At 39.0% G+C, this 26,367-nt stretch overlaps 2 protein-coding genes across 2 annotated transcripts; both read right to left on the bottom strand.

Moving 5' to 3' along the window:
• Positions 1 to 2,785: 2,785 nt before the first annotated feature.
• On the bottom strand, positions 2,786 to 3,696 carry LOC101966518 (olfactory receptor 14C36). The gene is given in 3 exon segments (XM_005342836.4): positions 2,786 to 3,107; positions 3,109 to 3,285; positions 3,287 to 3,696. Coding segments are annotated over 3 exon segments (909 nt in total).
• An 18,286-nt stretch (positions 3,697 to 21,982) lies between these two features.
• Positions 21,983 to 22,915, bottom strand: LOC144367244 (olfactory receptor 14C36-like). The gene has a single exon (XM_078022906.1). The coding sequence runs from the start codon at positions 22,913 to 22,915 to the stop codon at positions 21,983 to 21,985; it is 933 nt and encodes a 310-aa protein (XP_077879032.1).
• Between the last annotated feature and the right edge of the window lie 3,452 nt (positions 22,916 to 26,367).

Below are 26,367 nucleotides of genomic sequence, written 5' to 3'. Positions count from 1 at the left end.
AGGTTACATTAGGTCCTTAGTGCCATAACCACATTATTGTTTGGAGTATCACTGAGGTCTCTTATTCTGCAGTTACATTTCACGGTCACAGTATTCGATGTCAGGAGCTTTGTGTAGCTCTCCAGAAAGTCCATTATCTGAAATTACTGTTAGGAGGGCAGCTCCAGGAGCACCTTTGATGAAACATTGTAGTTATCTAGCCAACAGATTCTTCTATTCCCAGGGGCTATGTGCCTAAGATCAAGATGGAAACCCTCGTGAAGAGCATTACTACAGTGGCCAGGCATTCCGTGTCTTTAACATGGAAGTTTTCCAGCAATCAGGCATTCTGCACATTTGCACAGAAACTTCCTAACCACCAAATGTGCCACATTCAAAAAGTTTATTAGAGTCTTAATCTCAAATGCAGAACTTCTACAAACCAGCTATCCCACTCTTTGGTTTATATCCAAAGGACAATGTTAGCAAACTATTGTGATACAACCACACCAATATTTTTGGCAGCTCAATTCACTATAGCTAAACTATGGAACAAACCTAGATGCCCTTCAACAAATGAATGGATAAAGGAAATGTGGTATATTTAAAGGGAATATTACTCATCATTAAAGAAGAATGAAATTATGGCATTTGCAGGTGAATGGACAAAGCTGCAGAATATCATGCTGATGTAAATAAACCAATTCCTAAAAACCAAAGGCCCAATGTTTTCTCTGATACACAGATGCTGATCTGTAATGGGGGGAGGGCTGGAGAAGAATGGAGAAACTTTAAATTGGACAGAGAGGAGTCTGGGGGGGAAAGACAGTGGAATGAGGACATTATTATTCTATATACAGGTATGATTGCACCACACATGACTCTGCATCATGTACAGCCAGAGGATGAGAAGTTGTGCTCCAATTATGTACAATGTGTCAAAATGCCTTCTGATGCCATGTAAAACTGATTAATTAGGACAAATAAAAAAAATACCATCTATACAAAAAATAGAACTGGTGTTTATAATTTGATTTCTTTCCAACTTTTTACATTAAATTTAAAATTAATTTAACTAGACCTCTCATCCATGTAAAATGTCCAATACCACTCACTAGGATTCAGTAAGCTACAGTTATAGAGGGAATGCATATAAAGGTGGAGATACAGACTTTATCTGGGGTTCTTTGAAGGTCTTTCTGTTCTGGCAGGGAACATTGGAGTAGTGAGACCCAGAAGCCATGGGACACAGTGTGGGGATGGTTGGATTCTGTTAAGAAATTCAAGGCTTCCTGTAGCAGTAAGTGCTGGGGTGCTTATCTGCTCCTACCACAAGAATTCCCTTGCCTGAAATCTTTAATAAGTGTATTCATCAATTAATCAAATATGTTTATTATTATATATTTTCCTAGGTAATAACTACATATTTTCATATTAGTGTATGGTGAACAAATTGTTTTTCAGAATTTGTAATTCAAAATCTTGAATGTGGTATTATATAAATATTTTTTCTCATTGTGTTATATAAGTAAACCTAGATAAACTTGTCCTTCAGCATATGCCAGTTATTATTGATAATTATCAAAGTATATGCCAATGAGGGCACTAGAATACTTGGGGAGTAATAACTTGTGGGAGATGATGAAAGAGTGACACAAGACAGGTGTGGTGGTGCAAGCCTACAATCACAGTGCCTCAGGATGCTAAGGCAGGAGGATCAGAGGTTCCAAGACAGCATTATCAATAGAGAAATGCCTGAAGCCACTTAGCATGTCTCCATTCTAAATAAAACACAAAAAAGGACTGGGTATGAGACCTTAAGTTCAATCTTTGATTAAAAAAAAGAAGAATGAAAATGATGATGATGATGATGATGATAATGATCATCATCATCATCATCATCATCAGAGCACATACAATGCCATAAGGTTTTAGGGAACAAGTATAGACAGATGTACTTTAAGAAAGAAGTACAGTAAACTCGGGGAAATTTAAAAGTTGACCCAGGTCAAAATTTTAGGCCAAAAAATAATGATCCACCATGTCATAATTTTGAGGCATGGCACGTTAGCATAGGTGTCACAGAAGTAAGATGTGTGGGAGCCATCAGAGCTGACTGCAACTCATCAGAAAGGCTTTGTCCCCCACACTGAGCCACTCATGGACATAATAAAAGGCTGGCAGTGGCCACTGCCAAGGATGAACTGGGTGCTCTTCCTGGTGGATGGATTTGACTGTCGGGACACAGGGTGTGGTAAACATGGCCCTCTGTTTATTCATGGACAAGGAATTACTCTTCTCATGTTCCAGATAGATTGGTTATAACTTCTTTAGTATTTAATTATTGCATATATTCAAATTAGTTAAATTCATAGAGTTAGATACCACAGTGCTTGGAAATTTGCTTGACACTTCTCTGAATAATAGCATATTATGTGAGTGTAAGGTTTTTTCAGATTTGATTGGTAAAGTTTTTCTCTGTGACAGTACTTGATATAGGTACTGCTATGTATTTGATGAATCTTTAATGCATGCCTCCACAAATGATTTCAACAAATATATTAAATTATGTTCATTCATTAAAAGACACGTTGATTAAATTACACATTTTATAAAGTATCCATGGAATAATACGGTAAATGAAAAAAATCAAATAATAAAAATCTCATATTTAAACAAAGTGACATTAGAGTTGGCAGTTTAAAATGTGTCACCCAGATATGAAGAACATTTGGCCTAATCTTGAACTTCACTCAGAGAAATTAGGATGAACTGAAATGCATCTTTATTGTTTCCTTGAGAACAACTATCTTTGCATTAATCTTCTCACAGCTTCCTTTACCTGCTCGTTCCTTAGACTGTAGATGAGATGATTCAGGAAGGGAGGAACCATGGTGTAAAAGGCAGAGAGAACCATGTCCTGGAGGGTGTCAGAGGTTGCTGAGGACCTCAGGTACACAGCTGTGCCAGAACTGAGGAACACGGAAAACACGAGGATGTGAGGGGTGCAGATGGAGAAGGCCTTCACTGACTTCCTAGTGGGAAATTTCAGCACAGTAGAAAATATGCGAATATATGACATGGCAATAAATGTAAAGCAACTACCACAAATCAGCACAGCAGACAAGAAGGAGGACCTGGTTACTGGTGGTGTCTGAGCAGGAGAGCCTCAGCAGGGAGGGGACATCACCGAAGAACTGATGGACCACATTTGACTGGCAGAAGGACAGCCAGAATGTGTTTCCAGTGTGCACACCTGCATACAGCAGACCACTGAGCAGGGAAGCCAGGATGATGTGGACACAACTGAGGGTTCATGATGAGCAGATACTGGAAGGGCTGGCAGATGGCCACATAGTGGTCCCAGGCCATGATGGTGAGAAACAGATATTCAGCAGATGCACAGAAAATGACCAAGAAGATCTGTGTTGCACAGCCAGGCACTGAAATGGCCCTGTTGCCAGTGAGAGAGTTGACATAGGCATTGGGGACAGTGACAGAAATGAAGCACATGTCCAAGATGGACATGTTCCTGAGGAAAAAGTACATGGGTGTGTGCAGGTTCTGGTCAGCAGTGGTGACAGGTACAATGAGAAGGTTCCCTAACAAGGTAACCAGGTGGGTCATTGGGAATACTGTGAAATAGAGGAAACTCAGATTCCAGCCCTCAGGAGAGATCAGGAGGAGAAATTCAGTTACCATGCTTGCATTGGCCATTTGCTGGAAATTCTAGTTGTCTGGGAAGATACATAGATAAGAGATAGAAAGAAAAAAATAAAAACATGATTATTACAATTGCTTGGGGCTGAGGTTGTTGCTCAGTAATACTGTACTTGTCTAGCATGTGTTAAAAAACATCCATTGACAATAACAATTATTTGAAAAAAATTCAATTATTTTACATATTCTTATTCAAAGTATTTCTTCTATTCCTGTTGCTTTCCTGGAGAGGAAGGTCACTCTTGGTTTTTTGATATGTTTAGTCATTTCTGAGAAGAGTGCACCTCCCAGTGCAGGTGTGGAGGTCTGAAGCCCAGGGTATGGGTGTGACCTGCAGGGCTTGTCCTCAGCTCCCCATCAGGCCTTTCCTGACCTCCTGAGACTCCCGTGTGGAGCATTTCTAGGGGTTTTCCCCTCTTCTCCTTCATGGCCACCTGTTGTACAGTGCATTCTTTAATATTCTCCAATTTATTTATCTTCACTTTAGTGCATGAATATAATTTCCACATTATTTTGCTATTGTATTCACACTTAATAAGGTAAATAATACCTACTTTCTACTTTTTTTAATATATAGGAAACTGTTTATAATGGTGGAGAATATATCTCCATGAACACACAAAAAAATGGGCTCATTTGGAAAGCATCTCAAGAATTCACTTTCCCACCCAGGCTCACAGGTCCAGTGTTGTGAAAACTGAGGTGACCTGACTGCACTTGGACTTGCCTGCAGTCCCCCACTCTCCCTGCTACTCCCCCAGGACATGCATGGTGATGTCTTATTGCCACATGAGCTCAGCCAGAACAGTTCCAGCCCCCACTGAGGCTCTTTCCTCTCCAACTGAAGCATAATGTCTTTTCAACCTCTAGGTTCCAGCATAACTAACATTGACCTAAACTTCTACCTTTACCTTCTATATTTTTATATCATGTTCAGCACCATGAAGTTGAAGCTTCTTTTGTCCAACACATAATTTGCTTTAGTCTTGGTGACACCTTCTGTTATATTGCTTTCTCAGCAATGTCACAATCCCACAAACTGAAATTGGCTATAAACCCTAGAAGGAAGGTTTTCCTCATATTTTCAACAATTCTGTAGCAGTTCAGTACAGTTCACTCCTGAGTCACCTGTATCCTCATCTCCTCAACCCTCTGCAAACCAGGGTCCTCCTCAGCACCTTGTCAAGTTAACCACACATGCTCGTAGAAAAAAGACTTTCCTTCTCATCCTGCCTGGGCTCCTCTGGAAGTCTGTGTGTCTCCCAAGACAATAGGTGGGTGGTCAGACTCAGGTAGGTTCCTGTTAATTTGGTGGTGAGTGTGAATTTCAAGCGGTCAGTCTTGCAATCTGTTCCTCCTGACACACACCTGACTTTCAGCCTGAGGGACCCTCTTGTTCACTGCTGACTTTTTTTTTTTACTGTGATGTATTAATTTCCTATTTCCCTGTAGTAGGTACTGGGCTTTAAAGGAGACTCCACTGGAATCTTTCCTCTGAAAACTTATTCATAATCTCTAATTTTTCTTCCAATTTTGTTGAGTTTTAGAAATCAACATGGTATACAACCTTTCAACCAATCAATATATATTCATCACCCCAAGTCACTGGTACAAATTCCTTGATTTGGAATCTTGTATTATCCATCATTTTACCTTTCAGTAGCAGTGCATGACTTCCTGCACAGTGGTTAATAACCTAGCACCTGGTGGCATTGTTCAGAGCACTCATTTAGACTGGCTTTCTTTATGCCACTGATTTACAGGTGAAGAGCTCCCAAGCAGGCTCTGCCCCTTCTGCACTGCTGTGGCACACACAGTGCAGGGTGGTGTGAGGTCAAGTGCACTTGCAAATTTAGATATCTTTAAAGCAGTACTCGTCCAACAAATATTACTAAGGACATAAATATGGTGAAGGTATTTCAGACCTTGAGAATTTGGAAAGAAGAAAAAATATTGGTATTTTAAATTGATTACCATTAGAGGACAAATATAATAACACAATATCTAAGGTGTAAATATATATGACAAATTGAGAATGTGATGGGTGATGAGGTAATTCCATATTAAAAACCTAGCAGCTTTTCCCCCTTGTATACTGACTTCTGGGCACTTCATGGGTGATTGCTGACCAACCCTAGGCATTAGTGACAAATATTAGTTGGAAAATCAACTATCTGTTAGGATTTGGAAGCTGATGTAGAATCACTTGAGACATTTTCTTTGTTTCACTATTTTTATACTAACCCATTCACTGTCTTTATTTTTGCAACAGAATTTAGTAATTTCTCTAGTAAGTAGTTTGAATTATATCAACTTAATTGATGTCCTTCTTTGCTTATGTGGTTTAATTACAACTTGAAAACTTCTCTAAATTTAACTTAATTTTCTCATGGATGAGTCTCCTAGAAAAATTCATACTATGGATGTAATACAGTAAGTACATGAATCATCACCTAACTTTCATAGTTCCTCGGAGTATTCCTGCAGATCTTCAAATTATGAATACTTTGTGCACCCAGATTTTGTGAAATAAGAAACAGGCTTTAATTTTTGCAGTTTGACCTCCATAATTTTAGAGTGTTCAGAACGACATTCTCCTTTAATTGGTGAAAAAATGCTTACTGAAAATTCCCTTAGAAAATTCAAAAGGTGGGGGCATAAAGAAAACCAAGATTAGATATCTTGAGGGTCCAAAAATAAGTACAAGGAAATATAGCATATGTTTAATGCCAGAAGTATGTAGAGATACTACTCCAAGTGCTTTTCTCTGTAAGTGGGGACAGCTGACATTTTTTTCCTTTGGGTACTTCTCTTGATAGTGCTTAAAATAAAGAAGTGTATGGATTGCAAGTAAAAATGCAAAACATTTCTTTTTTATGGCTCATAATGTTTTTTTAATTTTTAATTTGTTCTAATTAGTTATACATGGCAGCAGAATGCATTTTGGCACATTGTACACAAATTGAGCACAAATTCTCCTTCCTCTGGTTGAACATAGTGCAGAGTCATCCTAGTAGTGTAATCATACATGTATATAGGGTAATAATGTCTATTTAATTCCACCATCCTTCTGATCCCCACATTGCCTCCCCTTCTGTGACTCCCCTGTGCACAATCCATTAATTTCTTGGGTTATAAGAGACTGGAATTAATCATTTTCTAAATTACATTTTTCTGTATTAGCAGTTATGGATTAATGCTGTTGATCAGCCATTGGGGAATGTTGAGAGGCACTTATCATATTCTGAGCTTGATAATGAGCTTCCAAAGGCTGCACCACTGTATTTTTATATTTTTACCACTGGACACACAATGCTCATCACACCTGATATAACTTTAGTATAAAATGTGAAAAATTATTGAAAAGTAGATCATAATTCTTATTATGACCTAAAGGTGAAGTGGGTGAATTCAAAATGCTTCAATGACAATTTTATAGCATATTAGAAGTTTTATTTTCAATGCTACTGAAAAATAAGTATATCATTTGCTAAATAAATTCAACTATTTGGCAATTTTCTTTCTTGTCATGATATGCATGTATTCCTGGTCACCTCTCTTCTCTGTGCAGATAATTCTGTGCATTTTCTAAGTGTGTGGTCAATAAAATATTTTGAAAAGTATAATTTTAAACCAACAAGAGGCAGAATAAAGAAGGATCACATTATGTACTTGCAAACAGCATTCATATGTCCACAGCACTCTATGGACAGTTACACTAATATGTATGCAATAGAAAACACAGTAAATTCTACAGTGTTTACAAGACTTCTCTGTGCCTGTTATTCTTGCAGAATGAAGCAAGTATTTATTTAGATACCTCATAATATGCATGAGATTGCAATTTGCTGAAAAGAATCAAAATTAGGCTCAGATAAACTTGGACTCTAACTGCCAAGTACTCACTCCTGATTGTCACCTGTTCTCCACCTGGGAGCAGAACCCCGTCTCTCCTTGGCATCTCCCATCCACTGTGTCTGCAGCCAGATGGACCAGTCCAGCCAGCTCTGTACAATGCGGTATGTGGGAATCTCAGTCATCTCTGATTTTTGTGAACTTGGTGCCTGGCCAGTGATAGCAGGGCCCCTGGGAGCCTAGAGCTCAGCCTGCAGAGACAGAAGGAGGCCTGAGCACACTACCAGGCAACAGCACCTCCAGAGCCCAGGATAGAGGACTTGGCTATGTGCCAAGGTGGACAGTGGATGACACAGTGGAACTTCTCTGCTGAGCATCACCCTAAGTTATTATTGAAAATTGAGTAACACTGAGGAGATACTGATGGTGTTCACTGTGTTTTTTAATCTCTGCCCTCCTCAATGTGAGGGAGGAGTGTTTACAGGGATCAGTTAACATTAAGGGTGGTGGGCAACTCTCACTCATCAACCTGTAAGTGGAAAACCTCTAACAGTGTCTGCATTTTAGCAGCAACATTTCTTATCCTTGAGATAAAATGCAAATGATTTAAAGATAACTTTGGCTAGAGTTCATGGTTATCAATTCAGTGTTATATACTATATTTAAAAATTGCATAATATCCAACTACATCTTGTTACAGAATATTTGTATTTCTTCAAATGAACCATTTAATCCATTACACACAATATCTCTGCTTATCATTAATTAGAGTCACTGGAAACCACTGTGTATAATCTCCATTTTTTTTAAATTTATATGTCCCAGACAATTTGTTTGACTAGAATCATTCAATATGTGTTGTTTTTATGATGTGGATTCAGCTTGATGTTTTCAACATTATTTTACATTGTAGCATTTATCACTATTTCATTTTTAAGGGATGAATAACAGTCCATTATATGTATACACCAGCACTTTAAAAATCCATGTATCCACTGATACATGTTTTGTTCTTCACTGTGATAACATGAGGTGAGATTAGTTGGTAATCTTCTATAGGGGCTTCTTTGTATCCTGGGAGAGATTACACATGAATGTGTTCTATAATCCATCTTATGTGCTGCTGGATTTGCTTTGCTAGGTTTTGTAGAGAATGTTGGCCTATGTTTTGATCAGAGCTATTATCCTGTGGTCTTCATTTCAATATGACCTTTCATCCCCCACCTTTTACCTGTCCTAAAGTAAAAATAAGGAAGAAAATAAATCTGTGTTGATCCAGAAAAAGAGAGAACAAACAAAGATCCTATATCTACAGCCATTAGGAACGATAGCCATCTTGGACTTTAGGCCACTAGGTCTGTGAGATTGAAAGACCCAATGAGGAGGGATGTCACTGTATGGTCCAAGGGGGCTCCCAGCCTAGGAAAAGAGTAAAATGTAAGTGGTTCATCTGCAGTAGAGACAATACTACTTATTATGCCTATGTACCTTATTTTACTTTGAGTCCCATGGAAAATGAAAGGAAGGAAAATGTCCAAGAACAGGATTCAGTATTTGACTTGTTCACCATTGTACAGCTCGAGGGTGATCCTACATTCCTGAAAATTCAAAAGTTACAAAGGAATCTTTAACCTTTTGTACTCATATTGGTACAGACCAAACTAAGGCCGAGAGCTCAGCACAGGGAAGGAACACTGATTATGATGAGCCACAGAGGGAAATCTGCTGAAGGACAGTAAGAGAGTGACCCATGAGCATAGTCCCCTTGTCTCACTCATGATCTTCAGAAGACCCTGGCCAAGGCCACAGCCTCCACTCCTTTATGGACATTTTACCTGAGATGTAGTGACCAGGACCTGGTGTTGGTCATCAGAACAAGGTAGCTTCTAAAATAATACCAATCTCAGGTGTACTGGTGATCGGTCTAGCTTTCACAGGTTAACTATCATTTCTAGTATAACCTTCCCTATGTCTAGGAAGAAAGTACAGAATATAAAAATCATTATGAAAGAATACCAAGTCAGATGCCTAGAAAGAAGTTTAATGGAGAAAGAATGATGTGGATGGACACCTTCTCTTCAATCCTTCAGCAGTGTTTCACAGGTGAGGGATCCCAGAAAAAAAGGACTCCTCTGTTTTTAGATTTATGAGAAGGAATGATTAAGAAATCAGGAAAGAAAGTTAAGAGTAATGAAGAAGAGGAATAGGCTTCTAGGAGTACCAGAGGGGTCCAGGGGTCACAGTGCTGACCTCCCTGCAGGCCATGGAGGGAGAGGAGCACTATCACCTGCCATGGAATCCTGTCAATCTTGGCCTTGGACTGTCCCTGGACTATTGGAATTGTTTTTCCTCCCATCCCTCAGGACCTAAGAGAGGCCAGTAGCATCATTCAGGGCAGAGCCAACAACAGACTCCTCATGAACACAACATTCATCAAGCACTCTCCAGAGTGGGGCTAATGAGGTGGAGACCTGCCCCTCCTAGGCATGGTGGCCTCTGTGGAGGTGGGAGGCCTATGCTTAGGGCTGGAGCAAATCCAGTTGTCCTTTGGGCTGTTTCCTTAGAGGGATGCATTGAGTCTCTAATTTATAGCAGGCACAGTGTGAATACAGGGTTATCTCAGCAGAGGCTGGAGCAATACTGATACTAGCAGCCAATGGCAGCCCTTCTGCTCCATGCACCTTCATGAGCATGCTCAGAGTCATGTCCACCATGTACCACAGATATGGTCAGTGGTTTGTGTGTCAAGTTTCTGAGTCCTCAAGAGACCTCTGGTTGCTCTCTCTAGAGTTTCCATTTGAATTCATACAAATTTATTTATTATTTCTATTTTTGCCTGGGATAAAATGTATCATTGCCAAAATGCGGACATTGTTTTCATAGCTCAGCAGGTTGTCTCATATATGGAGTAAGCTTAAATATGTTACTGCTTTCTCTTTTTCTATAATTCAACCTAATGTTATTTTATGAAGGATGAATAGAAATAATCGTGTAGATCACAAAATTATTATATTAAAACTTTCATGGGTCTTAATTAAGTGATACCAGGGTAGGGAGTGTAACTTGTAAAGCCCAGATTTGAACACCTTCATCTAATTATAAATCTTAACAGTAAAATTAGGCTAATTCTGAAATTCATCTTTATTATTTCCCTGAGAAAAACTGTCTTTGCATTACTATCCCCACAGCTTCCTTTACTTGTTTGTTCCTGAGACTGTAGATGAGAGGATTCAGGAAGGGAGAAACCATGGTGTAAAAGGCAGAGAGAACCATGTCCTGGAGGGTGTCAGAGGTTGCTGAGGACCTCAAGTACACAGCTGTGATGGAACTGAGGAAGATGGACACCAGGAGGATGTGAGGGGGCAGATGGAGAAGGCCTTCCCTGGGGCTCTGGTGGGAAATTTTGGCACAGCAGAAAATATGCAAATATACGACATGGTTATTATAGCAAAGCAGCCACCACCAATGATTATAATAGAGACAATAATAATGATCAGGTTGCTGGTGGTGTCAGAGCAGGAGAGCTTCAGCAGAGAAGGGACGTCACAGAACTGATGGACCATGTTTGACTGGCAGAAGGACAGCCAGAATGTGTTCCCAGTGTGCACACCTGTATACAGCAGATCACTGAACAGGGAAACCAGGGTCATGTGGACACAAAATTGAGGTTCATGATGAGGGGGTACTGGAGGGGCTGGCATATGGCCACTTTTGCTCCCTTATATCATCCTTTAATGCACAAAACATTTAATAATATACATCCTGAACTCTGTCTCTGTCATTTCTTCTGCTGTGCTGGTCATGGATTCTAATAATTTAGTATCTTAGTTGTTTACAGCACTTTCTTCCCTTGTTTGTTCATGGTGTTCAGATGTCTTCTCTTCTTCACTATAGATCTGAGGTGTTACAGTTTTTATCCTATAGGCTTATGGTGTCCCTGCAGGATTCCAATACCTCTCCTTTAGTGAGGAGAACAATATTAACACATCACAATACAAACATACCGCCTTAAACCAAATAGTTGCTATTAAGATGTTTATGGTTTTGTCACAATATACAGAAATGGTGAGTTCAATTCTCATCTTCAACACAAACAGGAGGTTTGCAAAAGGGTCTGTAGTTTCTGATGGTGGACAATGAAAAAGCTGGGGGTGAGGTGTAGGATGAAGAGTTAAGGAGGTAGGAGGTGAGAATACAGAGTTATTTGCTCTTAGGAAGAGAGGAAAAAGAATCTAAAGTTGATTTGTAGGAGTAGAAAAGAAAGAAAGTTATTTTGGGGAGACAAGCAAGTGAAAAGACAATACAGAATACAAAAAAACATATATTTTTTAAAATGTAAAAATAGGCAATAAAAGAATTATTTTTAATTCTTTTAAACAACTGTAATATACTATTCAGACATCCTAGACCTCAGTAGTGTAATGCATGATTGGTACTTGGTTCCACAAATGTTGGGGATATGAGGGTGGGAGTAGAGAGAGAGAAAGAAAAGAAGAAAAATATCTCTAAGGAAAATAGAAGGATTGTTTTTTGTTGGAGGTCAGGATCTTCCTGCTTCCCTTCTCATCTGATAGGTGGGTTTATCTGTTGTTTCCTGGTGTCTCCACCCTCAGGAGGGTGAAGGGTTTTATAGTGGGAAGGTTGGTCTTGGAATCAAATGTCCTCAAGGTGGAGTATAGTATCTGCTGGTCCCCAGTGGAGACTGCACCTCAAGGATCTCCTTTGGGGCCTGCTCCTGCGATGTGGGCACTTGGTCACTTGGTCTTATCTCCTTGTATCACCTATACCACTCACAGTTCCTGGTCTCTAAGTCTCTAAACTGAATCTCCTTTATCCCCTCCCTTTCTACTTCCCAATCAGGAACCTTTTTCTGGAGGTCTGTGGGCAGCACACTGGGGGCTGTACACCTGTCACAGAGAGATGTTTTGTATCTTGCAGAGCAGGACCAGGCTTTGGGGGATAGGGACCAGCAGTATAGACTCAAGCCCTGTGCCAGTTTATGGTAGCAGGGGAAGAGGGGTAGTTGGGGACTATAGGTACCTTGATCTTGCTTCTAGTCCCCAGCCTGTGTCCCAAGCTGGGATTTCCCTCAAGTAAATATGGTGACAAAGGTGTCCCACAATGGAGGCAGCTGCTGTCACAGATGGGGTCTCGTGTTGGGTTGGGTTGAGTGGTGGTGTTGGGTGGCATTTTCAGAGACGCTCTGTGGCCTGCAGTGTTGTTGCTGATGGTTGTCTCCCCGAACTCGTCCTTTGTCTCCAAACCTTGCCCTGTGTTCCCAGGTGCAGGCTACAGCATGCAGGGGACTATAACAGTCATTGCAGTGTCCCAAGATGGAGGATATGGTGGGATCCCCATGTTGGAAGATGGGGGTCCATATGGGAGTGACATCTGGAGGCCCTATGTGTGGGCAGTGGCTGGGTATCCTGTGTGAGTGGGCAGCCCGGGATTCTGTGTGGGTGCTGATGCCAGTGGTCCCACCACTGCACAGCAGCTGGAGGTCCTGTGTGGGTGAGCTGCTGGGAGTCCTGCACTGAACTGAGGCCTGGAGATCTGCGCTAGCATGGTGGCCGGGATTGCTGCACAAGCAGCTTTTGGGGGTCCTTTAATAACTCGCAGAGAAACTGTATCACTACTAGAATTCCAGGTCCCAGAGCCCAGCCTCCCTCTAACTCGCCATCTTCAGTCCCCCTCCCTTGTCATGTGGGCTGTGCAGGGCTTGCTGACCTGCTTTGAGGTGTCCTGTTAGGTATCATGGCATTTCTCCATGTTTCTCTACCATTTGTTTTCCTGGAGAGAAGAAATGTGTTTTCATCTAAAAATATTCATATAGCACTTATTTATTGCAACATCTTAAGGAGTGTGTTTTTATTTCAGATTATTCATGGACATAGGAGTATATATTCTGTCTCATGCTTCAGATGGTGATAGGAAGCTGCATTAGTTGTCCTGAGACTGCAAATTTGCAGAGGGAGAAGTGCTGTCCTTGCTTCACTGAAATTTAAACCAAGATTCAACAAGAATTTCATTCAGTTTGGCATGGTTTACTACAAAGAACTCTAATGTGAACACAGACTGTGGTCTGCCAGTGTATCCTGAGGCAAGCAATGTGGTTTAGAATTTTGAATAATACTTTTTATTGAGTTTCTTTTTCTATTCACTTATATTTTCAAATTTATTAATTATATTTTATCTTAATATTTTGACTTCCAAATTAATTATTTCTCTTTTAATATTTTGAATTTCATCTTATTTTACTCAAGATTTTAAGTGTCTTTTTCAAATTATTAAACATGTTTCCTTTTCAACATTTCAAAATCCAATTGATTTATACTTTAGGTACAGAAAATGATATTAGAAAACAAGGACACAAATGTCTTTGTAAAAATTTACCTAAAGTATAAAAAAAGGCAATGAATGAAATACCAATAAAAATGAAGAAAGAAAAAAATCACATAGGAGAAGAAAGAATGGTAAACAATATTAAATGCTTTTAATTGGGGATTTGTGTTGTTCATATAAAAACCCAAGGCTAAGTATGAAGGCTAAAATATCAAATAAACTAAAGCATATTTAAATATAGGTATAAGATCAAAGGTTAATTCCTATTATCAGGGAAGTTGTACTATTAATTTACATACTCTTTAGAAAAATAAAACTACATAAATTTAAATAGAATCATAAATATTTTCTTTTAGTGAGAATTTCCAGATGATCCTGAATTCATAATAATAGATTTGTGATGAAAAATGTAAATCACATGCACACTAGGGCCTTACCATCTTAGTTCTGAATTACCAAAAGGAGATACAAAGGTTATTTATTGGTGGTGTATGAGTTAGGTAAAAATCAGCCCTGCATGTGCGGGTATGGGAGAGCATCCCCCATCCCTGCTTGGAAGCTCTGTCAATATAGAGTTTGGAAAGAGATGGGTTGCTCTCATAAAAAATGCACTCATGGCAAGAATGGAGGAATTATTTACAAAGATATTTTTCTCAGTGTTTAGATAAGAAAAACCTGAATAGAAAATACATCCAAAATAGGATTAAAATCATTACACAAAGTCTGGCACTAAGATCAAGTAGTATGAATCTCTGAATCACACTCAAGGATCTATACTTAGAAGGAGTGTAAAGACGTGAGGCTGTATGCACAACTGTAATGCTCTTGAACTCGGGATTCTAATCCATATCTGGCATACTTTATGAAAAACAGTGCCGTGTATTTACACATCACATCTAATAAAATGTATTATGAAAATAAGAAATCAAGCCTCCATAGTAAATATTTTATTGATATTACAGTGGGATTACAGTTGATTTTATTGCTTCTTTTTAATGTGTCTTTCTTTGTAGTATTCACAAAATTCATTTATACAGAAAGCATATGTTTTAAGAATATAATTCAATACAATTTTTTTAAAGTAAACACATAATATCATTGACCTGAATTTTTTTTCCTTTGTATGAAGAACCAGAACCTGTAGGTATCATTTGAAAAGACAAATCCCAGAAGATAACCCTCAAGCTCTTGTTCAATTCGAGAGTCCAGTGCAAGAATCCAGTGCCAGAGTCAGCCTAAGTAAGTGGTCTCATGAGACTCCGGGGATGAGGAACCAGAAGGAAGCTGGGAACTCCTAATGCAACTTGGTGCTGGTCAGTCCTGGGACTTGGTGGGCGCCCCAGCAAGGGGCGAGTTCCTCTGCAGGCCTGGGGCCTCTGATCCTGTCCCCTTGCCCTCCCTGCTGGGCTCTCAGGCTGCGCCCTGCTCAGTGCTTGGCTTCCAGTCCTCTCTGCAGCAGCACTTGGCCATCTCCGCTTCTCACCCCCTTCACCGACATCCGCAGTTATGACAGCCAGCCTTGCTTACTTTTGTAGAACACATTGATTGAAAAAATTAGACCATTATGATTTATTTGTTCATCGATATACTTTCTCCATGGACTTCTGAGCTGCACCAAAGCAAGAATTTTATTTCTTGTTCACAGTATGTCCACCCATCAGAGCAAAGCACCAGGCTCATGAGAATCAATTATTGAAGAACAGTGATAGGTTTCTAGAATGTTCCATAAAATTTTACACTATTTGGCAACATGCAAAGGCTAATTTCCAAATGAACAATGCCAAGTCCCTTTCACATAACATAAGTTTTGTGTCCTGTGCCTCTCATGTTCCTGATTTCTTTGGAAGATTTCTACGTTTCTGGGAAGACAAAAAAAAATCAGTATTCTGGTGCTTAGTTCTGTGTCCCAGTTAGTGTATTTAACCAATGCCTCTGCCACACCTTTTCCACCTTGCCAAGTAGAAAATGTTCAAATAATACCAATTCCGTAAATGTCTCACTTGATTCCCCCCTCTCTTTCTATCCCCCTCTCCCCATTCATATTTCTCTCCCCCCCCATTTCTCTCTCTCTCTCTCTCTTGGTACTGGGCATTGGACCCAGGTGCACTTAACCACTGAACCACATTCCCAGCCCCTTTTTATTTTTTGTTTGGAGACAGGGACTCACTGTGTTGCTTAACACTAAAAAAATTTGCTGAGGCTGGATTTGAACTCACCATCATTCTGCCTCAGCCCCCTGAGCTCTGGGATTACAGGCATGTGTCCCTGCCCCTGGTCCATCTCTATTTTCAGGGATGGTAATACCTTGATATTTATACTTTATTCCTAGTTGGTTTTTGAGAATTATGATGATGGACATATATATGGTAGAATCAGGCAGCAGTTATAGTGATTTCAGTTTCACCAGTTCTGGGAATGTCAGCACTTGTTTCTGGAAGTACCCTGTCACCCCCTGTCTTCTGGAACAGAATTCTCTGCAGCAATGGTTGTTGTAGCCATTCATCAGGTAAGAACAGTGATGGGGATGCTATGCTTGGTACTTTAATTTACGTTACTTAAGGCCAAGGAAGTAGTGCCCAACCCTCTTTACACTCCTTAATATTCTATACCCAGGTACTGCTTCAATCACTCAGAAAACGGTACTGAAGATTACACTGGGGGCACAGGACAATTTGTTCTGGGATAATCTATAGCCCATGCATTTCTATTAATATCACCATATAATGCTAAATAATATCTGCTTCTTTGGGATGAAAACATAGATAAATGAAAGTTAAACTTTTCCAATTTTAATTCCATGTATAAACATGGCTGAGTGTATAATCTGGAAAGAGCATGTAAGTATTCTAAGGTGACCATGTAAGGTTTTCAACTGGAAATGCAAGGGCTGCAGATTTTATAGAAGAGTTACAAGAGGTGCTGCAAAACCACGTTGGTTTAAACAGACATTTATAAGAAAGTCATTGCATCCCATTGTCCTCTCCGAATAAATGGCAGTAGAGTCTTTCTACAAATTTTGCACACAAAATTTTGCTTACCATTATGTTCGAACCCTGATGACAAAAACCATAGGGAGGACCAACCAGAGCTACCCTGTCGCCTTCTTCCAGCTTGAGATCTCTGTGTTGGAGCCCCAGAAGGCGTGCTGCTGGTGGAGATGGCCTTTTACCACCACATTGCTGTCTGCCAGCCCCTGCTCTACACTGTCCTCATGCACCGTCCACTCTGTTGGAAGCTTGTTTTCTTAGTCTGGCTGTCTGGTCTGATAGTGTCTCTGTTCCAATCTTCCACCACCTTCCAGCTGCTTTTCTGCCCCCATCACTTCCTGTATTGCTTTCTGTGGGAGATGCCTGTCCTCATGCACCTGGCCTGTGGAGACACCACCAACAATGAGTGGCAGATGACCATATCGGCTGTCATCTTCACCATGATCCCTGTTGGGCTGATCCTGGCTTCCTATGGATGCATAGCTCAGGCTGTGAGGAGCATGAAGTCAGAAGAGGGAAGGATGAAAGCCCTTTCCACCTGCTGCTTCCACTTCCTCATGGTCTTCATGTTTTATGGGACAGTGGCCATGAGTACACTGACCCTAAGTGCAACTTTGCTTCAAAGAATGACAAGCTTTTCACCTCCTTCTACACTGTGGTCTCACCCCTGTTGAACCCTCTCATCTACACCCTGAGGAACAAAGAGGTACATGATGCTTGGCTGAGACAGCTGGGAAAGTGGGTGAACCCAAGGAAAAGCAAATAGTGGAGGATTTGAATCAAAAGGGAAGTTTATTAATGAAATACATACAGTTTCCTAAACAGAATCTCTCTGCTAATGAGGAGTAAACCGTTTTGCAAACATACTATTTATATTGTAAACTACAATTTATCATACCATTTCTGTTTATTGTGACAAAAGTGTGGCCATTTAGTAAGAGCTCTTAGGTTTAAGGCTAGATAGCATTTGCATTGGGTGCTGATGATATTGATCTCCTTCTTAAAGATGAGATACCGAAAAATTTAGGGGATAATATAAGTCTATAGGGTAGAAACTGTGCGGCCTCAGATCCACAGTATGAGAAGCCACATGAACAACATGAAAAAACAAGGGAACAAAGTTCCCCAGGGAAAGAAAGATGCTAGAAAAACAGAATCCATTGACAACACAGTGGAAGAAATATCAGAGAAGAAGTTCAGAATGTGCTCAGTTAAGCTGATGTCAGAGGAGGTATGATGGAAAGAGTGAAATCAGAGACAAATTTCAGAAGGTAAAATATTACTTCAATAAAGAGAGATTATGAAATTAAATCAAACAGAAATTCTATAATCTTGAAAATAAAATTGACCACAAAGAGATGGTGGTAAGAAACCATAAACAGAAATTCCAAGAATTATGGGACAATATGAAAAAAACAAAATGTAAGATTTATCACTGTAGAAGAAGGCATAGATATACAAATCAAAGGAACACATGATATTTTCAGTGAAATAATACCAGAAAATTTCTGCAAACTGAGAAATGAAATGGAAAGTAAAATACAAGAGTCTTTCAGGATCCCCAAATGAACAAAATTATAACACCCGCATGAATGCACAAATACCTAACAGAGAATTAGGATGAAATTTTAAAGGCTGCAAGAAAAAATTATGAAATTTCCTATGAGGGAAACTATTTTGGATCTCATTTGATTCATCAACCCACAGTCTCAATGCTAGGAGTTCCTGGAACAACATATACCAACTCCAAAAGAAAATGGGTTCCAACCAAGAATCTTATATCCAAAAACATTAAGTTTCAGATTTGAAGATAAAATAAAAACCTTCCATTATAAACAAAAATTAAAATAATACACAACTAGAAAGCCTTCAGTACAGTACATTCTCAGCAACATATACCATGAGGTTGAAATAAAAAAAAAAAACAGTGAAAATCAGCATAGGGCAAAAATACACTAAACAAAAAGCCAATCAAAGGAGAAACTAAATCAAGTTCAAAACTGGTAATAAGTTGTTCCAGGATCTCCTGGCTTTGAGGATCTGGGTTGAAAAATCTGCTGAGATCTGAATTGGTCTTCCTTATATGTAATTTCATTTTTTTTTCTTGTGGCCTTTAAAATTCTATCTTTATTCTGTATGCTGGGCATTTTCATTGTAATGTGTGTTAGTGTAGATATGTTGTAATTTTGTACATTTGATCTATTTTATTTGATTTTCCAATTCATTTTTATGCTTGGGAAATTTTCTGATATTATTTCATTGAAGAGATTGTGCATTCCTTTGATTTGAATCTGTGAAGCTTCCTCTATCTCAATAAATCTTAAATTTGGTCTTTTGATGGTATCTCATAATTCTTGGATATTCTGTTCATGGTTTTTTACTATCTCTACTGTGAGGCCAACTTTTCAAGATTGTATATTTTTTCTTTATTGTCTGAGGTTCTGTCTTCCAAGTGATCTAGTTTGTTGTTGATGTTGACTATTGAGGATTTTTTAGTTGGCTTATTGTTTCTTTAATTTCAAGGGTTTCTGTTTGTTTGTTTGTTTGTTTGTTTGTTTTTCAGAATCTCTATCTCTTTCTTGAAGTAATCTCTTGCTACCTGTATTTGCTCTCTTATCTCTTTGTTGGTGTGATTGATGGTTGCATGTATTTGTGCTCTTATCTCTTTGCTGGAGTAATTGGTCCTTGCCTATATCTGACCCAATCTCAAACACAAAACCCCTATAAACCACCACTTGACCCAACTATCCCACTCTTTGGTTTATATCAAAAGGGCAATATCAGCAAACTATTGTGACACAGCCATATCAATATTTATGGCAGCTCAATTCACAATAGCTAAACCATGGAACAAACCTAGGTGCCCTTCAACTGAATGGATAAAGAAAATGTGATATATATATATAGGAATATGACTCAGAATTAAAGAAGAATGAAATTACGGTATTTGCAGGTAAATGGACAAAGCTGCAGAATATCATGCTGATGGAAATAAGCCAATTCCTAAAAACCAAAGGCCTAATGTTTTCTGATGCACAGATGCTGATCTGTAATGGGGGGAAGGCTAGGGAAGAATGGAGAAACTTTAAATTGGACAGAGGGGAGTGAGGGTAGGGGAGTGTGAGGTGGGAAGACAGTGGAATGAGGACATTATTATTCTATATACATGTGTGATTGCACCACACATGACTCTGCCTCATGTACAGACAGAGGATGAGAAGTTGTGCTCCAATTATGTACAATGTATCAAAATGCCTTCTGCTGCAATGTAAAACTAATTAATTAAGACAAATAAAAAATTAACATCTATACAAAAAATCTGTCGTTTATAATTTAATTTGTTTCCAACTTTTTACATTAAATTTAAAATTAATTTAAGTAGCCCTGTCATCTATGTAAAATGTCCAATACCACTCACTAGGATTCAGTAAGCTATATTTGTACAAGAAATGCATATAAACGTGGAGTGTACAGAATTTATCTGGGGTTCTTTGAAGGTTTTTCTGTTCTAGCACGGAACATTGGAACAATGAGAACCAGAAGCCATGGGACACAGTGTGGGGATGGTTGGATCCTGTTAAGCAATTCAAGACTTCCTGCAGCAGTCAGTGATGAGGTGCTCATCTGCTCCTACTACAAGAATTCCCTTGCCTAAAAACTTTAATAAGTGTATTCATCAATTAGTCATATATGTTTATTATTTTGTATTTTCTTAGGTAATAAGTACATTTATGTTTTTCTCCATATTTTCATATTAATGTAACGGTGAACAAATGTTTTTTTAGAGTTTGTAATTTAAAATCTTGATTGTGATATTATATATTTTTTCTCATTGTGTTATATAAGTAACCTTAGATAAACTTGTTTTTAAACAGATGTAATTTATTATTGATAATTATCAAACTATATGCCTGTGAGGACATTAGAATACTTGGGGAGAAATAACTTGTGGGAGATGATGAAAGAGTGCCACAAGACAGATGTGGTGGTGCAAGCCTGCAATCACAGTGCCTCAGGACGCTAAGGAAGGAGGATCAGAGGTTCCAAGACAGCATTAGCAATGGAGCTATGCCTGAAGCCACTTAACAAGACCCAGTTCTAAGTAAAATACAAAAAAGGGGCTGGGGATGAGACCTTAAGTTCAATCTTTGGTTAAAAAAAAAGAAGAAGAATGAAAATAATAATAATAATAATAATAATAATAATAATAATAATAATAATTGAGCAGATATACTGCCATAAGGTTTTAGGGAACAAGTACAGACAGATGTACTTTAAGAAGTATAGTAAACTGAGGGAAATTTAAGAGTTGACCCAGGTCAGAAATTTAGGCCAGAAAATAATGGTCCACCATGTCATAATTTTGAGGCATGGCATTTTATCATAAACGTAACAGAAGTAAGATGTGTTGGAGATAATCCATCAGAGCTGACTGCAACTCATGCTCCAGGCTTAGTACCCTACACTAAGTCACTCAAGGACATAATAAAAGACTGGCAGCAGCCACTGCCAAGGAAGCACTGTGTGCTCTTCCTGGTGGATGAATTTGACTGTCCAGACACAGGGTGTGGTAAACATGGCCCTCTGTTTATTCATGGACAAGGAATTACTCTTCTCATGTTCCAAATAGATTGGTTATAACTTCTATAGGATTTAATTGTTGTATACATTCAAAGTAGTTAAATTGATACAGTTAGGTACTGCAGTGCTTAGAAACTTGCTTGACAATTCCTGAATAATTGCAGATTATGTGAGTGTAAGTTTTCTTCAGATTTGATTGCTAAAGTTTTCCTCTGTGATAGTACTTGATACTGGTACTGCAATGTATTTGATGAATCTTTAATGCATGCCTCCAAAAATGATTTCAACAAATAAATTATATTTACTCGTTAAAAGACACATTGAGTAAATTACACATTTTATACAGAATCCAGGGAATAATACAGTAAATTAAAAAATCAAATAATAAAAAATCTCATATTCAAACAAAGTGACATTGGAGTAGGCAGTTTAACTTGTGTCACCCAGATATGAAGAGTATTTGACCTAATCTTGAACTTCATTCAGAGAAAATAGGATGGTGCTGACAAGCATCTTTATCATTTCCCTGAGAACAACTGTGTTCCCATTACTCTCCCCACAGCTTCCTTTACCTGCTTGTTCCTGAGACTGTAGAGGAGAGGATTCAGGAAGGGAGGAACCATGGTGTAAAACACAGAGAGAACCATGTCCTGAAGGGTGTCAGAGGTTGCTGAGGACCTCAGGTGTACACCTGCACTGGAACTGATGAAGACGGAAAACACAAGGATGTGAGGGGTGCAGGTGGAGAAGGCCTTCCCTGGGGCTCTGGTGGGAAATTTCAGCACAGCAGAAAATATGCGAATATATGACATTATTATTATAGCAAAGCAGCCACTACCAATGACTGTAATAGAGACAAGAATAAGGACCATGTTGCTGGTGATGTCAGAGCAGGAGAGCCTCAGCAGAGAGGGGACGTCACAGAAGAACTGATGGACCACGTTTGACTGGCAGAAGGACAACCGGAATGTATTCCCAGTGTGCACACCTGCATACAGCAGACCACTGAGCAGGGAAGCCAGGGTCATGTGGACACAAAACTGGGGGTTCATGATGAGGGGGTACTGGAGGGGCTGGCAGATGGCCACATAGCGGTCCCAGGCCATGATGGTGAGAAAAAAAAGTTCAACACATGCACAGAAAATGACCAAGAAGATCTGGGTTGCACAGCCAGCCACTGAAATTGCCCTGTTGCCAGTGAGAGAGTTGACACAGGCATTGGGGACAGTGATGGAAATGTAGCACATGTCCAAGATGGACAGGTTTCTCAGGAAGAAGTACATGGGTGTGTGCAGGTTCTGGTCAGCAGTGGTGATAGTGATGATGAGAAGGTTCCCTAACAAGGTACCCAGGTAGATCATTGGGAATACTGTGAAATAGAGTAAACTCAGATCCCAGCCATCTGGAGAGCTCAGGAGGAGAAATTCAGTTACCATAGTGGCATTGGCCATTTACTGGAAATTATGGTTTTCTGAGAAGATAAAAAGAGAAGAGGGAGGAAGCAAAAATCATGAATAATATGATTATAATGAATAATACAATGATACTCAGGTCCACAGTGTTTTCTTGTACATGCAGTAGCTTTCTCTGGAGAGGAATTTCACTCTTGGTTTTCTGATATGTTTAATCATTTCTGAGCAAAGTGTACCTCCCAGTGCAGGTGTGAAAGTCTGAAGCCCAGGGTCTGGTCCTGACCTACAGGGCCTGTCTTCAGCTCCCCATCATGCCTCCTCTGACCTCCTGAGACTCCATGCAGAGCACTTCCAGGGTTTCCCACCTCCTCTCCTGCATGGCCACCTGTGTGACCATGTGTTCTTTAATGCTGTCTCTAACAAATAAATTAGTTGCTTTCATTCTCTTCCATAAATACATTTGTAACATTATTTTGCCATTTTATCAATTCTTAACAATTCAAATCATGAATAACAATTCAAATTATAATTATTTTTTTAACATTTCTACATTGGAACATGACCATAACCTTGAAGTAGTTAACTCCAGGAACATGAAAAACTTTTACTCATGGAAAACCATCTCAAGAATTCAAACATTCCCATTCACACTCACAGGACCAGCTTGTGGGAAACTGGGGTGACCTGACTGCCCCTGGACTCTCCTGCTGTTCTTCACTCTCCCTGCTGCTCCCCCAGGACATGGACAGGACTGTCTCACAGCCTCATACCTTCAGAGAGGGACCTGTCCCAGCTCCAGCTGCAGCTCTTTTTTCTTCTCCAACACATCAGTGTGAAATCTTTGAAGTTTCCTGGTTCCACCCAGCTGACATTCTCCTAAACTTCCATTTTTTACCTTAATATGTTTTTGCTCTGTGTTCAGCACCATGAAGTTGAAGATTCCTTTTCCTATATAATAGTTTGCTTACTTTTTCTCGACACCTTCCATTATATTCCTTTCTTCTCAAAGGCATCATAAGTGTACAGAATTATACTGACTAAAACACTTCTGCAGTAGCTCAGATGAGTTCAATACTGAGTCTCCTACATTGTCATTTCCTTTGACCTCTGAAAACCTGGATTCTCCTCAGCACCTTGCTAGTTTAGCTACACACACCCTTAGAAAACCAATCTTCCTGTTGGGTCTGCTTGGGCTCCACTGGTAATGTGTGTGTGCCCAAGTTTCAAGGGTTGGTGTGCAGACACAGATAAGCTGATGTTAATTTCACAGTGGGGGTGAATTTCCAGTAGTCCCACTCAGTCTACCTGCAATCTGTTTCTCCCCAGCCAGATTCCTCTTGGACACAAACCTGAAGCGCACACCTGAGTGGCATCTTTGTTCAAAGCATGCTCCTTGGACTTTGGGACACAGCCCCTTTTCTACTTGACATGCTGATTTGATTTTCTCCATTACTATGTATTGGGCTAGAAAGGAGACTCAAATCAATATTTTTCTCTGGGAACTCTGTACAATTTAAATTTTTTTCACTTTTATGTAATGTTAGTAACAGTACATCATACTACCCTTCAAAAAATAAGTATGTATTCATCACTCAAATCACTAGTACAAATTCCTTGACTTTGGCCATTGTATCCTTCACGTTTTTCTCATTTTAGTAGCAAGTGAATGACTTCCTGCCCAATGGTTAGTTAACTAATTCCTGGTGACTTTGCTGATGGACTACTCACCTGCACTGGCTTTCTATATTCTAGATAAATCTGATTTATAGATAAAGAGCTCCCAAGCAGGCTCTGCCCCTTCTACACTGATGTAGCACATGCAGTACAGCCTGCTACGAGGTCATACAAACCCAAGAACCTGTGGACTTGCAAAGTCAGCTCTCTTTAAAGCAGTAATTTGTCAACTGGTGTTTACCAATGATACAAATATGGCTACAGATGTTTCAGATTCTAAAGTTTTAGAAAGAAGAAATTATTATGAGAGAAGTAATACAAAGATATAAAATGTAAGAACGTAAATACATTTGACTAGTTCAGAAGATGTTGGGTGATGAGACAAATCCCTATTGAAAACCTTTCAGGTTTTCACCCTTCTATACTGATTTCTGAGCACTCCAGGGGTCCTTGCCAACCACACCTAGACATTTATGCTAAATATAAGACAGACAATTCAATATTTATTTGGGATCTGGAAGCTAGCACAGAACTATACAGACATTTTCTTTGTTTCTAGTTTTTCCTTCTAAAACATGTACTGTTTTTGTTTCTCCAAAGGAACTTAGTAAATTCTCCAGTAAATAGTTTGAATTCTATGACCTTAATTGATGTTCTTCTTTGCTTATGTGATTCAACTCCAACTTGAAAAATTCTTCTCTAAATTTGACTTGCTGTTTTCCTGGATGAGTCTCCTAAGAAATTTCAGATTATGGATGGATGTGATACTATAAATATATGAATCACCACCTAATGTTCATGGACACTCAGAGTATTCCTGCAGATGTACAAAAAATGGTTACTTTGTGAACCTAGAATATTTAACATAAGAGGTAAGGTTTAGTTTCTGTAGCTTGACCTTAACAATTTTAGAGTGTTCAGAACTACATTCTCCTTTAAAGGGTGAAAGGGATCATTTAAAATTTCTTCAGAATAGTACAAAAATGGGGACATAAATAAAGCAAATTTCTGGTAGCATGAGACTCAGGAACAGAAGTAGGAAGAGAAGTTACCATGTGTTTAATGCTCAAGTATAACAGGGACGACTCCAAGTGATTTCTTCCTAAAGTAGAAGTTTCCCTTTTGGTACTTCTCTTAATAGTGCTTAACATGAGGAAAGGTATGGCACACAAATTGAATGTAAAAATGTAAAGATTTCGTGGGTTCTAAGATACAGGAATTCATTATTTTCTAAATTACATTTTTCTGTATTAATAATTGTGGCTTAGTGCTATTGATCAGCCACAGAGGCATGCTGAGGGGTACTTTATTACTTCCTGACCTTCATAAGGGTCTTCTGAAAGCTGCACAAGTCTCTTTCTTCTTTTTTATTTCTACCAATGGATACACATCCTCATACTCACATTTGAAAAACTTTTCATATAAAATGTGAAAAATATCAAAAAATATATTTGTGGTCAGGGCACAAAGGTAAAGTTGATAAATTCAAAATGCTTCAATGAAAATTGTATAGAATATTAGATTTTTCATTTTACACAGCTACTGAAAAATATTAATGTATGTAATTTGCATAAATGAATTCATATCTACCTCATTGTCACCTGCAACATATTTGTCATTTAGTCCCTGTTGCCTTAATATGAATATATTTCTTTGTCATCCCTCAAATCTGTGCAGATATGTTTGTGCATTTGTGTGTGTGGAAATTAAAAGCTAATTGAAAAGAAGAATTTTAAACCCACAAGAGGCAGCATAAAGAACTATCACATGCAGTACTTGCAAACACTGGGCAGATGTTCACCACACTCCAGGTACAT

Source organism: Ictidomys tridecemlineatus, chromosome 1 (assembly GCF_052094955.1).
Source record: "Ictidomys tridecemlineatus isolate mIctTri1 chromosome 1, mIctTri1.hap1, whole genome shotgun sequence".
Lineage (NCBI taxonomy): Eukaryota > Metazoa > Chordata > Mammalia > Rodentia > Sciuridae > Ictidomys > Ictidomys tridecemlineatus.
The sequence above is the reverse complement of the archived record's forward strand: the minus strand, read 5'-3'. Positions and strand labels throughout refer to the sequence as shown.